This window comes from Struthio camelus, chromosome 6 (assembly GCF_040807025.1).
Source record: "Struthio camelus isolate bStrCam1 chromosome 6, bStrCam1.hap1, whole genome shotgun sequence".
Lineage (NCBI taxonomy): Eukaryota > Metazoa > Chordata > Aves > Struthioniformes > Struthionidae > Struthio > Struthio camelus.
The window spans coordinates 28,369,175-28,385,156 of NC_090947.1; the positions used below are offsets into that span (position 1 = coordinate 28,369,175).

General features: G+C 69.3%; 2 protein-coding genes across 2 annotated transcripts; one reads left to right on the forward strand and one right to left on the reverse strand.

Moving 5' to 3' along the window:
- The first annotated feature begins 1,419 nt into the window (after nucleotides 1-1,419).
- Nucleotides 1,420-7,347, forward strand: CYP27A1 (cytochrome P450 family 27 subfamily A member 1). Its single transcript, XM_068948896.1, has 9 exons — nucleotides 1,420-1,662; nucleotides 4,103-4,293; nucleotides 4,571-4,770; nucleotides 4,853-5,050; nucleotides 5,350-5,510; nucleotides 5,848-6,014; nucleotides 6,262-6,343; nucleotides 6,430-6,630; nucleotides 6,728-7,347. The coding sequence occupies exons 1-9, from the start codon at nucleotides 1,420-1,422 to the stop codon at nucleotides 6,851-6,853; spliced, it is 1,569 nt and encodes a 522-aa protein (XP_068804997.1). The 3' UTR covers nucleotides 6,854-7,347.
- A 1,510-nt stretch (nucleotides 7,348-8,857) lies between these two features.
- On the reverse strand, nucleotides 8,858-14,733 carry PRKAG3 (protein kinase AMP-activated non-catalytic subunit gamma 3). The gene is made up of 12 exons (XM_068949607.1): nucleotides 14,659-14,733; nucleotides 13,713-13,752; nucleotides 13,124-13,368; nucleotides 12,945-13,026; nucleotides 12,767-12,825; nucleotides 12,310-12,355; nucleotides 12,056-12,110; nucleotides 11,599-11,725; nucleotides 10,900-11,065; nucleotides 10,622-10,659; nucleotides 9,935-10,081; nucleotides 8,858-9,846 (listed from the first exon to the last, which is right to left on the reverse strand). The coding sequence occupies exons 1-12, from the start codon at nucleotides 14,689-14,691 to the stop codon at nucleotides 9,730-9,732; spliced, it is 1,155 nt and encodes a 384-aa protein (XP_068805708.1). The 5' UTR covers nucleotides 14,692-14,733; the 3' UTR covers nucleotides 8,858-9,729.
- Between the last annotated feature and the right edge of the window lie 1,249 nt (nucleotides 14,734-15,982).

Below are 15,982 nucleotides of genomic sequence, written 5' to 3' on the forward strand. Positions count from 1 at the left end.
TGGCTGTCTCCTGGGTGTCTCCAGGCACAAGAGTGCCCCGGCCTCAAAACCTCCAAAACCCCTGCGTCAGGGGCACAGAGCACATTGGCACCGATCTGGAGATGTTCCTTGCCTGCCCAGGGGACAAAAAGTCCCTGTGAGGGACCTTGAACCTACCACCTGATAAGGGCAGTTAATGATCAGCACTGGCCTGTCCCAGCCAGAGGCAGGGCCCTTACCTGAGAGCAGGAAAGACACCTGGGAGCAGCAGTGACGTGCCCCAAGGTCCCCAGGGAGCTGGTGGTGGTGCTAGACTGCACCAGGGGGGCAGGGGCCCTGGACACCGGCCAAGCAGAGGCTTGTTTGTGGACTGGACTGCCTCATTCCTTGAGGGCAGGTTGGGGCACGAACTGGTGGCATGGTCCCCAGAGCGATGACAAACCAACCCGCAGCCAAGCAGGAAGGAAGCTGCACCTATGCAAAGGCACCAGCAGCCGCACTGGGCACGCTGAGGTCTCTCCCATCCGGGCTCCCAGCTGGCAGGGCTGGGAGAAAGCGTAGGAGAGAGGTCTCCGCAGCCAGGCTGGGCTGGAGCCCACTCCCTGGCGTAGCACCCTGCCCTTCGCCCAGGCTGCAGCGTGCCCTGCACGCCCGGCAGCGCTCCCTGCACACTGGGCAGCAGTAATGCCCCCCAGGCTTCTCTAAAACTGCAGCCTCCCCCACCCCAGTGCCTGTCTGAGGTGGGTGCCTTTCTCTTTGTCCATGTGGGCCCCAGGGCAGATCCCCTCCAACATCTGCCCCAAGGGACTCACCGGGGTGCTGAGTGGCCCCAGGGGGCTGCAAGGGGGATGTGCGGGGGCCCTGCCACCTTCTCCGTGGCTCTGCAAGGCCGGGGCAGGGGAAGGGAGAGGGGCAGGTGTAAGATGGGCAGGGGCAAAGATGAGGGCAAAGATGGGGTAGGGCATGGGCAGAGACAGGAGCAGGGACAGGGACAAGGCGGGGACAGGGGTACGGTGAGCAGCGGACAGAAGCAGGACAGGGACAAGAGATAGGGGTAAGATGGACAGAGTCAGAGAGAGAGGCACGGGGCCGTGCAGGGGCAGAGGGAGGACAGCGCAGGGCAGGGGCAGGGGCAGGGGCAGGGGCAGGGGCAGGGGCACGGGCAGGCCAGGAGGGACGGCAGCCCGGTGTGTGCTGAGCAGGGGCCGGTACCCGGTGTCGGTGTGCGGTGCCGGTGCGCGATGCGCCGTGCCTGTTGCACCGTGCCCGTGGCTGGTGCTGACGCCGGGAGCCGGTGCGCGGTGCCGCTGCCCCGCTGCCGCCTCCCGGTGCGGTGCCGCCCCGCGCCGCCCGCCGCCCCGCCCCGCGCCGCCCCGGAGCCGCCCCGCGCCGGAGCCGCCCCGCGCCGCCCCGTCCCGTCCCGTGCGCTGCCCACGGAGCATGGCGGGCCCGAGCGGCGGGGCCCGGCGGCTGCCGCTGCCCCTGCGCCTCCGCCCGCTGCTGCTGCCGCCGCCGCCGCGCAGCGCGGAGCCCAGGCGCGGGGCCGGGGGCTCGGCGGCGGCGGCGGCGGCGGCGGGGCCGGCGCGGCTGAAGGGGCCCGGGGAGCTGCCGGGGCCGGGGATGCTCCGGACTTTCGTCTGGCTCTTCCTGCGCGGCTACCTGCTGCACACGCACCGGCTCCAGGTGCGCCCCGGGGGCGCTCGGGCTTCCCGGGGGCGGAGGGAGACTGCGGAGCTGGGGGGGGCGGGGGGCCTGCGGGGGGGGTCTGGGGGTATAGGGGGGGCCTTCAGGGGTGCTTAGAGTCTGGGGGTGCCGGGTGGCTGGGGATGCTGCACTGATGCACGGGCGTTGGGGGTTGCGGAGGGGTGGCATGAGGCTGGGGTCCCAGGAGGGATGTGTAGGGTCTAGGGGCTCTCAGGTAGGAGGGCTGGGACACGGTAGGAGGTTGGGGATCTTGGCAGAGGTCCCAGAGAGGGGAGAGTGGGTCTGTACTGGGGGCAGGGAGAAGATGGGGGTGGGGGTGAATGTACAATACAAGGAGTTAAGTAAGGGGAAGGCGATGCTGGCAGAGGGGAGGGATTGGATGGGGAGCACCCCTGCACCCGTGGGGCGATGCCAGGATGAGCAGCAGACTGGGGCCAGCGGAGAACTGGGTGGCATGAGGAGGGGTGCTGCCAGGCCAGGGCTACCCTGAGGTCCCCACGCTGGGCAGGGTGAGCGCCATGCCTTGGCTCCCCCATGCTGCGGGGCAGAGGCAGTGTGGAGCTGGGGACCCTTCCCCAGTGCCTGTAGTCTGCGGGACCAGGAGCCAGGCCTGGGTGGCAGAGGCCTGTGCAGAGTCACCCCTACCCGCAGGCTGCCTGACAACCACACGGCCCTTGCGATGGGGTGGCAGGCCCAGACTAGCACAAGGCAAAGGCTCAGAGCGTTGTCCTGGTGCCCCTGGGTGGCCCAAGCTGCCGCAAGCAGGGCCGTGGCAGGGGGGAAAGGCGGCCGGGCAGGTGGCCAGATGGTGCCCAGGAAGGCAGAGGAGGAGGAGACAGAGGTGTTTTGTTTTCTTTTGTCAACACTTCCTCATACGGATGAAGCAAGGAATGGGTTTTGCGGGCAGGGAGCCAGGTGACATATCCAGCGCCCTGGAGCTCAGACTGGCAGCGGCCGGGAGGAGCGTGCAGGATCGGGGCCTCCCCAGCACCGGCAGAGCACAGAGCGGTGCTGTCTGGGGAAGGGGCTGTCGCAGGGGAGCAGGGTCTGCGTGAGCCAGCACAGGAGGACCCTGCTGCTCCCTCCTGCTCCCAGCACGCCCCGGCTTTGCAGGTTCCTGTGGGCTCCGGAGCCTCTTTACCTGGGAGCTCTGACTTGTCTCGCGGGCCTGCTGCCCAGGGCCTGCGCCCTGCCAGGTTCAGGCTGTGAGCAGATGCCGGCAGGCTGCTTTAAGCCCGAGAGGCGGCTGCCTGCAGCCTCGCGCGGCGCGTTCGCACGGCAAGCCGCCTGCAGCTCCGGGAGCCGGGGCGGCCGTCCCTCCCCCTCCTCCTGCTGCCACCCGCGAGGAACATCTCCCCGCGGTGACGGTGACGAATCTAGCTGAATCCGGGCTCAGGCTGCGATGCAGTCAGTCACCAAGGGAGATTGTACCACGTGGATCCCCGCAGCCGGGGGCAACCCGAACCGGGGCTCGGGGTGGCCGTGCTCCCCGGCAGGGAGGCAGGCCTGGCTCCCTGGGGTGCTGCCAAGGGGCTCCCTGGCCCCGGGGAGGCAAGGCAGGGAGAGGGGAGCTGCGGCCAGCGGGTCGGCTGGACCTGGGGGCTGAGCCCCCCGGAGCTGGCTGCCTGCCCTGGGAGCAGCCCAGGCCTGCCCCGGCCTGGCGGTGACCTAGCACTGATCATTAACCACACTTATCAGGTGGCAGGTTCAAAGCCCTGTCGGGAACTTTTGTCCCCGGGGGCAGGCAGAGCATGGAGTACAGTGAGTGTGGACGGGATGGTGCTGGCAGCAGTGGGGTTTGGAGCTGGCGGCTGCTGCGATGGCCCTACATCTTTGCAGAGCCCTGAGCATGGCCATCAGCCCTGTCCCTTCTGTCCCTTCTTGGTCTTGCCTCGCCAGAAGACCTGCCAGGCCCCCCATGCGTCCCCAGGATGGATGAGGGATGCCCCAGGCTGTGTCATGGGCTGGTGCCTGGTGTGCTCAGTACTGGCACCTGGCAGAGGTGTCAAGGCCCAGGGACCCCAGGCTGAGCCCTCTGCAGAGCACTCTGGCTGTGGGCATGGCTCTGGCTCAGGGGGCATGTGTGGTGCTGGGAGATGAAGGCAGAGGGAGACCTGGGTGCTCCCTGAGCGCAGAAGGTGGGGGCCAGCTGCTATGTCCTGCGCACACCTCCCTGCAGGCCCTGCTGCACCCCGGGGTGGGGGACAGGATCCTCACTCGCATTGGTGACTTACTATTGCCACTGGTTGGAGGCAGGCGCTTGGGCTCAGCCAATGCTGAGGGGTCTCTGGGCTGCGTGCAGAGCACATTGGACACATATAGGACAGGATCGGGGCAGGGAGGAACTGATCCTGCCCCAGTGCTGAGCACTGCTCCCGCCGCTGTCCCAATTACCCTGCTGTGCTCTGGTGCATCGCAGCTAATGTCCCGACGCATTTACGGCCCCATCTGGAAGTCGACCTTTGGGCATTACGAGAACATCAACATTGGGAGCCCCGAGGTGCTGGAGCAGCTGCTGCGGCAGGAGGGCAAGTACCCGATGAGGAGCGACATGGCCCTGTGGAAGGAGCACCGGGACACCCGGCGCCTGCCCTACGGACCCTTCACCGAGTGAGTCCTCTCTGCGGGGCAGCAGGCAGCTCCTGCCCCTTCCCCAGGGCGATCACCTCGGCTGTCAGGTCCAGGGGAGAGCTCACTGCTCCCTCTTTTGCCGGATAGCATGTGACCCCCAGGCAGACAGACCTGGGCATGGAGGGTGGAAAGACCTCTGGGGCTCGGGCGATGCCCAGCACAGTGTGGGGGAGGAGACACCTGCGAATCGGGAGCCTGCTCCCAGCCGCTGCTCCTTGCCTGGCTGCCCTGGCACTGACGTCCCATCCCCGCACAGGGAAGGGGAGCGCTGGTACCGCCTGCGCCAGGTCCTCAACAAGCGGCTGCTGAAGCCCTCAGAGGCAGCGCTGTACGCGGACGCCATCGGCGAGGTGGTGTCGGACCTGATGGTGCGGCTGCGGGATGAGCGGAGCCGCAGCCCCTCGGGGGTGCTGGTGGGCGACATGGCCAACCTGCTCTACCGCTTCGCCCTGGAAGGTAGGGGGTCCTCACCCTCACCCCTGCCATGTCCTGCTCGTCCCATCCCTGCGAGGGTCTGGATGCAGCCTGTCCCCCACAGGGATCTCCTACATCCTCTTCGAGACCCGCATTGGGTGCCTGAAGCGGCAAGTCCCTGCCGAGACCCAGCACTTCATCAACTCCATCAACCTCATGTTCAAGAACTCCATCTTCGCCACCGTCCTGCCCCGATGGACCCGGAAGGTGCTACCCTTCTGGGGCCGATACCTGGACAGCTGGGACACCATCTTCGCCTTTGGTGAGGGGTGGCGACAGGGGGCCCGGCTCGGTGGGATCAGACCCCTCTAAGGACCCCCTCAGCCAGCCCACCTGGTACAGCAGAGGCAAGCAGGGTCCCCACAGAGCTTCTTGGGCCACTGAGAGAGGCCAGGACTTGCTCCCCTTTCCACAGCCTTGGGTTTGCACCTCCACGCAAGTTGGCAGGGGCGATGCCATCTGTGCAGCCATGTCTTTAGCAGGAGCTGGGACCCCCTGGCCCCTCGCCTTCGCCACCTCTCACTCCGTCAGCGCTGGGTCCCGCTGTCCCTGTCCCTGCAGGCAAGACCCTGATTGATCGTAAGATGGAGGAGCTGGAGGGGCAGGTGGAGCGGGGCAAAGAGGTGTCGGGCTACCTGAGCTACCTGCTGGCCAGCGGCCGGCTGAGCCTGGAGGAGGTCTACGGCAGCGTGGCTGAGCTGCTGCTGGCTGGCGTGGACACGGTAAGAGCTGGGCAGCTGCCACTGGGGAATCTCCACTGAGCTCTGCCCTGGGGCACCAGTCCCTTCACTCAGGCTGTAAACTTTGGGTTGGTGGTTTGGGTGGCCCCACGGAGGAAAACCCTAGGGGATCGGTTGGTACAGACCCTCGTTGTCCTCCCTGCTCTGCCACTGCCTTTCTCTGAGCCTCAGTTTCCCCCGTGCTTGCTGGCCCTTGCCTCTGGTTTCCCCGTGCACTGGAGCAGGGGCTGTCCATCGCCGTATCGGTGCAGCGCTTGGCACGAGCAGGCTCCAGTGCCAACCCCGTGTCCCTCACTCCCCTTCGCGCTCTGCTCCCCAGACCTCCAACACGCTGTCCTGGGCCTTGTACCACCTCTCCCGGGACCCGGACATCCAGGAGGCCCTGTACCAGGAGCTGACGGCCATCGTGCCCCCTGACCGGGTCCCGGGTGCTGAGGATATCCCCAAGATGCCGCTGCTTCGTGCTGTTATCAAGGAGACGCTGAGGTACAGCCCAGCCTTGGCCCTGGCCCGAGGGCCCCTATCGCTGCCCTGTTTCCAGGGCCCCATGGCAGCCCCATCCCTCCCTGCTCGGGGGTCTGAGACCAGGGAGCACCAGCTGGGGTGGCAGGTCGGGGTCCTGGGGGCTGGGGCATGGGATATCTCCCAGGCAGGGTGTGTGGCTGGATGTGCTGGATTTGGAGGCCCGGCTGGGACCAGCTCCCGCGCTAACTCTCCCTGTCTCCTGGCCCAGGATCTACCCCGTGGTCCCCACCAATGCCAGGGTCTTTTGGGAGAAGGACATTGTCATCGGAGACTACCTCTTCCCCAAGAACGTGAGTGGGGCTGTGCAGTGGGGACCCCTGTTGCACTCGGAGGGGACGGGCAGGGGTCATTAACACCCCCCTCCCCATTCCCGCAGACCCTCTTTGTCCTGGCGCACTATGCCATGTCCCATGACGAGACCCACTTCCCCGAGCCTGAGCGGTTCCTGCCCCAGCGCTGGCTCCGGGGCCACGGCTCGCCCCACCACCCCTTCAGCTCCATCCCCTTCGGCTACGGGGTCCGCGCCTGCGTCGGCCGCCGCATCGCCGAGCTGGAGATGCACCTGGCTCTGGCGAGGGTGAGTATGGGGCACGGCCGGGCAGCTCAACGGCACGAGCCAGGCTGGGTGCGTGGGGGGGGGTCCCGAGGCTCTGACGCCCCCCTTCTCCTCACAGATCATCCAGGCGTTCGAGGTGCGGCCGGACCCCCGCGGCGTGGAGGTGACGTCCGTCTCCCGCATCGTCCTGGTGGCCGACAAGCCGATCAACCTGGAGTTCATCGCCCGCCCGGCGGCCCCCTGAGCGCGCCCACCCCGGGCACTGAGCCAGAGCCGATGCTGCCCCCCGAGGAGGGGCAGGAAGGCAACTGTCCCCCCCTGCCCTCCCCTGCACCCTCGGGCCCCTTGGTGCTCGGAGATGAGCCGTAAGCGCCCGGCACCCACCCCCTGCCCTGCTTTGGAGGGGGGCTCCCAGCCCCAATGCAGAGAAGCTGGGGCAAGGGCTGCCCCCAAATTGCCCCTGGGGCACTAGTCTCCCCCTACCCCAAATCGGCAGGAAGGTTGGGGAACTGCTGTGCCTTTCACATGCTGCTAGGGGTCCCCCAGGCCCGGCATGGGTGCCCAGCTGGGCTGCTCGGGGAGCCAGGGGCTCTGCCCGCTGCGGGGGGACACGGGGAAGGGGGGGGGTCGCAGCCGTTCTGTCTCTCCTTTGTCCCGTAATTGTGTAGCTGCGCATTGATCTGTGCCTGCTGGAGCCAGGACGCCTGGGTCCTATCTGAACAGCTGACCTTGGCCACAGCCACCGCTCCGTGCCTCAGTTTCCCTGCCAGCCGGGGGCGCGCGCCGCCTTGCAGGGGAGGGCCGAGCTGCCCGCGGGGGCTTTGGGGTTTGTGCCCGGTCCCGAGGGACGGAGCCAGCCCTGGCCCCGGCCCCAGGCGAGAGGAGCAGATCCCATGGGCGGGGGGGGGGGGGGGTGGCAGCCTGTCACCACCCTGCGCTGGCACCGTGTCCCCTGGCAGGGCCGGGGGGGGGGGCCTGGAGCACACGGCCCCTTCCTGCTGTCAGCCGATATTTTGCTGGGAGGCCGTTACGGCCCCAGGGGCACGGGGAGGGGGTCAGGGCTGGCTCTGCGGCCTCGGGCGAAGCAGCCAGGAGAAAGATGGGCTCAGCTGCCCCTGTCCCCAAGCAGGGCACAGGCGGGGACAGGCAACCGCTGCGTGCAGGGACGCGCTGCCAGGGCCAACCCTGTGTCTTAGAGCCGGCGGCAGCCCCAGGCGAGGGACGCTTTGTCCCTTCCCTTGGCTCCTGCAGGGCTGGGAACGGGGCACCCCCGCTGCCTCCCCCATCGTGGAGCCCCCTCTCCTTTCTGGGGCTGGTCGGGGGGGCAGCGGGTCCTGGCTGGATGGGGGGAAGCCGCAGCCAGAAACCTTGCTGGGGCGCGAGGCTGCGGCACCCCGGGGCGTCCCTGCCCCAGGGGCTCCGAGGGGGACGCTGGAGCCGGCGCCCCCAGGCAGCGGTGTCCCCCTGCGCCCGCGCCGGCGCGCGCTGCCTGCCTGCAGCGGGGCCTGGGCGATGCCGGGACGGGCGGCCCGGCCCCACCGAGCAGCCGGCACCCCCGCGGCCCACCCGGGGGGCAGCTGCGCCAGGCCGCCAGCCGAGAGACGGCAAGGACGCGAGGCCTGCCCAAGGCTGCTTTATTACCACGTGGCTGAGCGGGACGGCAAACGCAGGCGTACCCCCTCCCACCCGCCCCCAAACGTGTCCGCGGTCCCCCGCGCCAGCGCCTCTCTGAGGACCGTGCAGGCACCAGCCTCTGCCGGGGGGGCTCCAGCCCCGCTCGCCACGCGCAACCCTACGATAAACAGGCCTGTGCGTGCTGCTGAGCCTCTGCTCCCCGAGCTGCTCCTGCGCCCCAGGCCAGGCGCCGGGCATGGCGGGACCGGCCCGCGGGGACACGCGGCCGAAGCGCCCCAGCCCAGCAGCAGGATGGACCCGGGGTGGCCGGGCTGGGGGAGACGGCGCCGCCAAGTCCCCAAGGCGCTGCGGGTCCCCGGCGGCACGGCGCCCGCTGGCATCGCCGTGGGCACCCCGGAGGGAGGCGCTCCCGGGCGCCCTCCTTTCCCCGCTCCCTCCGCTTCCTTCCTCCCCGCGGCCCCCAGGAGCCGGCGCCGGCCTGGAGGCGAGTCCCGGGGCCGGGGCGCGCGGGCAGGCATCCCCCTCCCCGCGAGGAGCCTCCGGGGCCCGAGCCGCCTTGCACGGCCCCGGAGCTGGCTCCCGAGTCGGACGAGCCGGCGGCACCTCGTGGCGTCTTCAGTGCGACCGTCGGTCGATGGCTGCGAGGCGAGAGAGGGCGCGAGGCCGTGACCCGCGGCGGGCGCCCCGCGGGCCTGCCCCCCGCTGCCGGAGGGGGCCGGCGAGGGGAAAGCAGAGGGGGAATGGGGGGGGGGATTTGCCGAACGTGGTGGGTTAGGAGGTCGCACGGGGGTGCTGCCAGGGAGCGCGTGGGCAGGAGGTCACGGCGCGGTGCCCAGGCGCCAGCCCCACCGCCGGAGCACGCGGGCCGGCTGCGCTGGGCGAGCGGGGGTCCGTCCCCGCCGTCCTCAGCCCCCACAGGGATGGTACCAGAGGGGCTAGGTTTAGGGGGAGGCTTCGGTTCGAGGCTGAAAGGAGGGATTTCTTGGGGTGCGTCGTGCCCCGAAACTGTCATCCAGCCCAGAGAGCTGCCGAAGCCGCATCGCACGCGCTGCCTGGACGGGGAGCTGGGGGGGTGGCCGTGCCGGGACCTGTCCTGCCCCACGGAGGAGTGGGCATGCAGGGACCAGCCCCCAAAATGCATCCCCCACCCTCCTTGCCGCAGCTCTGCCCTGGCGACAGCGGCTCTGGGTCCTGCTGTCCCGGGCCGGGCACCACGTGGCAGCGGCTGACACCGGCCCACACCTCCGCCGGCGCCTCGGGGGCAGCACCCTAGCTGTGGGTGCCCGGCAGCCCGCCGGCCTCCTCCTACTGCCGCGGCGGGCGCGGGCAGGGCTGGTTCGGACAGAGGCGCGTGCGGGGCCCGAGCGGCGAGGTGGCCGTGGCCCGGCAGCGGGGAGGGGGCAGGCGTGCTGCGGCCGAGAGCGGTGCCTACCTGAAGTGGAGAGAAATGGAGGGTGCAAATGGAGAAAGACGGAGCATCACGGGCTAAGAGTTAAGAGCATCGATACCTGCGGGAGTGAGCACAAGGGCCTGGAGGATGTCGGAGAGGGAGACGATGCCCCGCGGGTACCGGTTCTCGTCCACCAGCACCAGGCGATGGACCTGCGGGTGCAGCCAGAGCATCAGAGCCGGGACAGGGCGGCGGGAAGGGGCCGGCGCCGCGGTGCGGGATGCACCCCGCGCCGCTCACCTGCTCCTCGGCGATGCGGTTGATGATATCCTCCATGGTTTCATGGGGGTAGCAGATTAGGACCCCCTCTAGGCAGACGGTGCGCCGCCGCAGGGCCTCCCGCACGCTGACGTCCAGGTTGTTGTAGGTCTTCTGGGCTGCCAAGTGCTGCAGAAGAGGAGGCTCCACTCAGCGCCCTGCTGTGCTCGCACGTGTGACAGGGTCTGCCAACGCCAACAGCCACACTGCCCCGGCCCCGAGCAGGGCACAAGTCTGGCGGTGGTCAGAGCAGCGGGACCGGTGCGCACAGGGCAGACGCAGGCAGGCACATCGCGGTCTGTGCATGGGACAGATGCTCACAGCCCGTGCATCTCTCCGTGGGGCAAGTGTGCATGGCACGTGCACATCGCTGCACGAGAGAGCTGTAAGCGGCATGTGCACATCTGCGTGCAGGCAAGCGTGCACAGCACATGTGGGTCTGCACGTGGAAAAGGTGTGCCCAGGCATGTGCGTGCTGCTGGTGCACTGCCTGACGTGTGTGTCTGCACACGGGACCGATGTGCATGGCACGTGCACAAGCGGGGTGTGAGCACCCCAACTGGACGCACACAAGGGGCTGTCCACGCGCGCCTGCCTCTGACATGTCCCCCGTTCCCCATGCTTGTGCTGCCACGTGCGTGCAAAGACGTGCCAACATGCGATACTCACGATGACGTCAAACCTTGAGTAGAGGCCAACCACTTGCCCTGCAAAGAGACAAACGGTCGGGGGGCTCAGCAGGGTCCCTTGGGTGACGTGCTCCCTCCAGAGCCCTGGGACAGCAGGGTGGGGGACGGGGGGCCTGGATGCTGCTGGCATCCCGTCCTGAACCCAAGGAGCCCATGTAGGACAGGACAGGGATGAAGGGTTTGCTGGAGGGATGGGGCAGGAGCCCCAGGCAGGGGGAGAAAGGGGTCACTGGGACCCTCGACCCCCTCCCCGGGTACCCGCATCATTGATGACTGGCAGCGCAGAGACGCGGCGGTCCACAAAGATCTCCAGCGCGGTGTAGATGGGGGCGGACTCGTGCACGACGGCCACGTCGCGGAAGGTGCCGACACACAGCTCCTGCACTGTCTTCTGCAGGAAGCGCGGCTTGGGGATGGTGGAGCCCTGCAGCGGGGCAGGCTGGCGGTGGGCAGAGCCCCTGTGCCACACCGAGCAAGGCACCCGCAACCCCAGCACATGCAGCCCGGCGCGCTGCGGGTGCACGCGTACGCCTGTGCACACGCGCCCTGCGCCCGCACACACACATACACCCTGCTCGTGCGATGCGTACGCACAAGATATGCTCAGGTGCGCAGCCTGGGCACGCTCGTGCCGGATAGGTGCACGTGCACACGAACTCACTGCGTGCATGCCGCCGCGCCACGCACGCTCTCACCCAATGGGCGCACGCACAGATACGCTCCTTGTGCACACACACACACACACGTGCGGTATGCACGCCAGGCGCACGCACACGCGCTACATAGCCCACCGCTCGCACACCCCCACGCACGCACACGCACCTCCCAGCCCTGTACATCCCCGCTGCGAGCACCCCGCAGCGTGGGTCCCCGAGGCAGGAGCCCCCCGCCTCCCTTGGGCCCCGTGCCATAACACCCTGCCACGCGCAGGCCCTCGCCGGCCCCCTTCGCACTCACGAAGATGTGGAGGAACTTGAGGATGCGTTTGTGCGTGAGGATGTGCAGGACGTTCCCCGAGACGGGCTCGATCACGGGCAGCCGGTGGATTTTGTGCTTGATGAGGGAGTAGACGGCGTCGAAGAGGCTGTAGGCGACGGGGACACCGTAGGGAGGGGGAGGCGGCTGTGCACGCCAAACCCCCGAGCACCCCGGGCACTGCCCCCCCCCCCGGGGCCACCGCTCCGCAGGCCCCCACCCGCTGCAGCCGAGGGCAGCCGGGGCACCCGGCCTCCTGCGTTCGTCTCCCCGCGGCTCCCCGCCGCCGGAGCCGGCCCCGGCAAGGGGCAGCCCCAGCACGGCCCCGAGGGGCTGCAGGCCGTCGAGGCCTCGCGGAGGCGGCGAGCGGGCTGCAGCGCAGAGCGGAGCCGGCGGGCAGCCCCGGGGCCGGCGCCCCCGCCGCAGGGCAGGGACTCACCTGTCGCTCGGGGAGATGTGCACCAGCGGCTTGAAGGAGCCTTGCAGGTACACCTCTGGGAAGGGAGAGAGACGAGAGCGGGGGCCCCCATGGCGCCAGCAGCAGGGCTGGCTCCCCCCCGCTCCCCGAACCTCGCCACCCCTCCGTGCAGCCGCGCGCGCCCCTGTGTCCCATTGCCTCACCCCCCACCCCCAGCCCAGCGCCCGCCACCACGCCAAGCGCGACGTGCCCCGTCCCGACACCCCCGCTTGTACCTCTCCACGTCTCGATCTTGTGCTCCTCCACCTCGTAGATCTGGACCTGAGGGCAGCGAGAGCCTCCGTCACGGCTGGCGGCCGCGGGGCTCCGGGAGGGGGGGAGCGAGCCCTGCCTGCTGCCCCTTCCCCGGCCAGCCCACCTCGTCTCATTGAGCACGGGGATCACGTCTCGGGGACCCCTTGGGTGCCCGGCACGGGGCACCGAACCCGCCTGCACCCCGGCAGCCTCTGGGGGGGCAGACGCACCGCCGAGCCCTACCCCTGCCGGGTGCAGCGGTCCGCGCCGGGCACGGGGCTGGCTCAGAGCACCCCCAGGGCAAAAATTAGCCCTGAGGGGAAAAGAGGAGCTGCCGGTCCGCAGGGAGCTGGGCCACGGACAGCCCCTTCCCTGCCCGAGGGCTGCCTCTGCCCCGTGCCCTCCCCGGCACGCCGTGCCCTCCGCGCCGGCACTCACCAGGGGCGAGCGGTAGTAGCGGTGCAGGATGTTGATGAAGTCAGTGATGGTGAGCATCCCTGCGGGGACACGTGGGGCTGGCACCACGGCGGGGGCAGCCCGCAGCCCTGCGGCCACGGCCCGGGGCCGCCGAGCCGCCAGGCAGGGGAAGGGGCGTCGCTCTGCTGCCGGCGCTCACCCACGAAGCTCTGCGTCTTGCTGTCCCAGAGCGGCGCTGCTCGCACCCCGTTGGCCACCAGCGCCACAAAGGCCTTCTTGATCTGCCGGCAGCACGGAGAGAGGTGTCGGGGGTCCCCGAGCCTGCTCTTCCCCGGTCCCTGCAGACCCTCAGGCCCCCGCGGTGCCCCGCAGCCTCACCTCCAGGGTGATGTCGAAGACGACGAGCTTGCAGCTGGTGGGGACGGCGTCGTAGCAGCAGTGGCTCCTCATGAAGTGCATGTAGACCTCGGCGTCGGGGCTCTGAAACTCGCTGTCCGGGCTCGGCCCCAGCCCCAGCATCTCGGTGCCCAACGTGAAGGCGACGGGCCTCGCGCCCCTCCGCCTGTCCTCCTCCTCTTCCTCCTCCCTGGTGCGCGGTGCCTCCGGGAACCCTGTGGTTGGACCTGCCCCAGCCCCGGGTGGTGAGCTGAGCTGCCAGGTCTCAGCAGAGGGGACCGAGGGGATGCTGTGGGGGGAGATGCTGTCTCCACTGCCCCGCTGGGGCCGGCAGAGCGCCCCAGCCCCCGGGGAGAGGGATTGCACGTAGCGCAGCAGCTCCCCAGCTGCAGGGCCTGGCGGACCCTGGGAGCAGCTAGGAAGGGGTGCAGGAGGGGGTAACAAGGGGCACGGGCAGGGCTCGCTGCGCGGGGGCCGGGGGCGAGCTGAGGATGGACGCACACGTTGCATGCGTGAGCCAGCCCCCACCCCACCTGGAGAGGCCCCGCTCGCCCCGCTGCCTGCTACCCACCTTCCTCCTCCGGGCGGGCAGCTGCGTCCAGCAGCGACATCTGCGGGGTCACACAGAGGGGGCGTCAGCAGGAGCCAGCCCCCCTTCTCCCCCACCCGAGGGTGCTGCCTGCACCCGTCCCGCTGGCCCAGCTCCCCCTTCCACAGGGCCAAGCCAGGCAGACTGGACCAGAGCAGAGATGGGGAGCAGCCCCCAGTCCCCCCCAGAGGGCCCTGCCATGACAGCCCCCGTGGGGCCAAAGCCCCCCAGCCCCAGCCGGCCTGTGGCTCAGCCTGCTCTCCGGGTGGTGGCTCGAGCCCCGGACGCCTGGGTCCTCTCTTTGCTGTGTGAAAGCAGCAGGTCCCGCAGCGGCTCTGCGCCCTTCCTCTCCCTCCCCCGGCCCCCACGGTGTAAATCCTAGGCCTGGCCCACCCGAGCGGGGCGGGCGATGCTGGGCACCCAGCCAGCCCCACCTGCCACCTGGGGAGCAGGTCTGCCTGGTGCCGCCCCGGGGAGACCCTACAACAGCAGCGCAGGCAGCCCCAGGCAGAGGGACAGCAGCACGGCGAGCTGGCTGGCCCTGGGCCCCCACCAGGCCCCCAGGAGACCCTACCATAACAAAGCAGCACGCGCAGCAGGAACGGCAATCCCGGATCACAAACCTGCTGGCAGAGCCAATGTTTACAAACGAACACAGCTCCATGGACCGCTCCAAAAGGGAGCTAAATCCAACCGCAGGAAGGAGGTGACCCTACCAAAACACCTCCCGCCCCGACCCCAAACGTTCCCGTGGGGCTGGAGCAAACTGGGGGAGGCGCCCAAGTCGGGCTGTGCTCTGGACCCCTGTCCCCAGGGCTGCCTGGCCACGGGAAGGGGGCTATCAGCCCTCCAAGCCTCCCACCTAGGGTTGCCCATGTCCCCACGAGGGGGGCTGCCGGGCCAGGCCCCCCACTCACCCCTACAGTACCTGGGGAGCAGCGGGGCCCGGGAGTTGCTCCATGCCGACTGCAGGGCAGCGCTGCTATTCTGGGCCCGCGGCTGCTCCGGGGCCTGGCAGATAGGGTGTCAGTGAGCAATGCCAGCCATGCCCCCGCCACCGCGGAGAGGGAGGGGGAGCCGCCGCGCCGCCCCGGACCGCGGCACCTGCTGGGGGCGGTGGGCTGGAAGGGATGGCGGCGGCCCTAGGGATGCAAGGGGGCGATGGACAGATGAGCCGTTGGCAGAAAACCTGCCCCTTGCAGACCCCTTTCCTCCAGGGGCAGCACTCAGCACCTCCCAGGATGCAGTCCCGCATGCCCTGGGGCTGTCTGTGCCTGGACCATGCTGCCCCCCAGCCTGCCTGCCTCCAGGGATGCCAGCAGGACCAGGGAGGGGGTTACTGTACCCCCACCTCCCCCAGGGGTGCAAGAGGAGGGCAGGCCCCTGCCCCGGGCTGGGGGCAGCCAGTGCAGCTGGGGATGGGGTACAGCGCAGCCCAGACCCTGGTCCCCTTGCCCCTGGGTCCCACACTGCACTGGCCTCCTCTTGGATTCAGCCTTTCCCCACAGGTTTCATGATGGGGGGGGATCCCATTGCCGGGGAGGGGGGGGGAACCACCCCCTGGGCCACCCCCTCCCACTCTCTACTTGCTCCCAGCTCCGTTTCTATTTCAGGAAGGTTCAAATAACCCCTTGGCCAGCTGCCATGCCAGGCTGGGAGCAACCGTGGGCGAGCAGGCCTGTGGCCACTGGTCCTGCCCCCCGGCAGCCCAGGGAACACAGTGGCTCCAGCTGACCCGTGGGGACGGCTGCAGCCTCGCCTACAGGGGGGCTGGGGGGGGGGGTCACCTGCTCACAGTGCAGCAAGTGGGAGATGCTGCCAGGCTGGGCCAGGGGGGTTTAAATCACAGCCAACAGCTTCCCAAAATACCCACTGGATGCAAGAAGGGAGGAGGGAGCCAGCCCCAAGCACCCAGCCAAGGGTAAGAGGGGCAAAGCCCCTGCCTCAAGAGGTGGGGTGCAGGGAGGAAAAGGAGGGACGAGGGCAGGGAACTAGGTGCTGGGCAACAGCACCAGGGCACAGCTCAGGCCAGGGTGGCACAAGGGCACAGCAGGTAGCCCAGCCTGGCACTTGCCCTGCAGCAACACAGAGGGTGCAATGGGGACAGGCCACATAGCGCAGCTGTAAGAGGCAGCTGCTGAGCCAGGGCTGCCCGGCTCCAGCCTGGCCACCAAAGGGGTGCTGGCAGCAGGGAAGGGAGCGTGCCTCTCCCCTTTCACGCTCGCACCCCAGCAGCTATTTTAGGGTGCTGG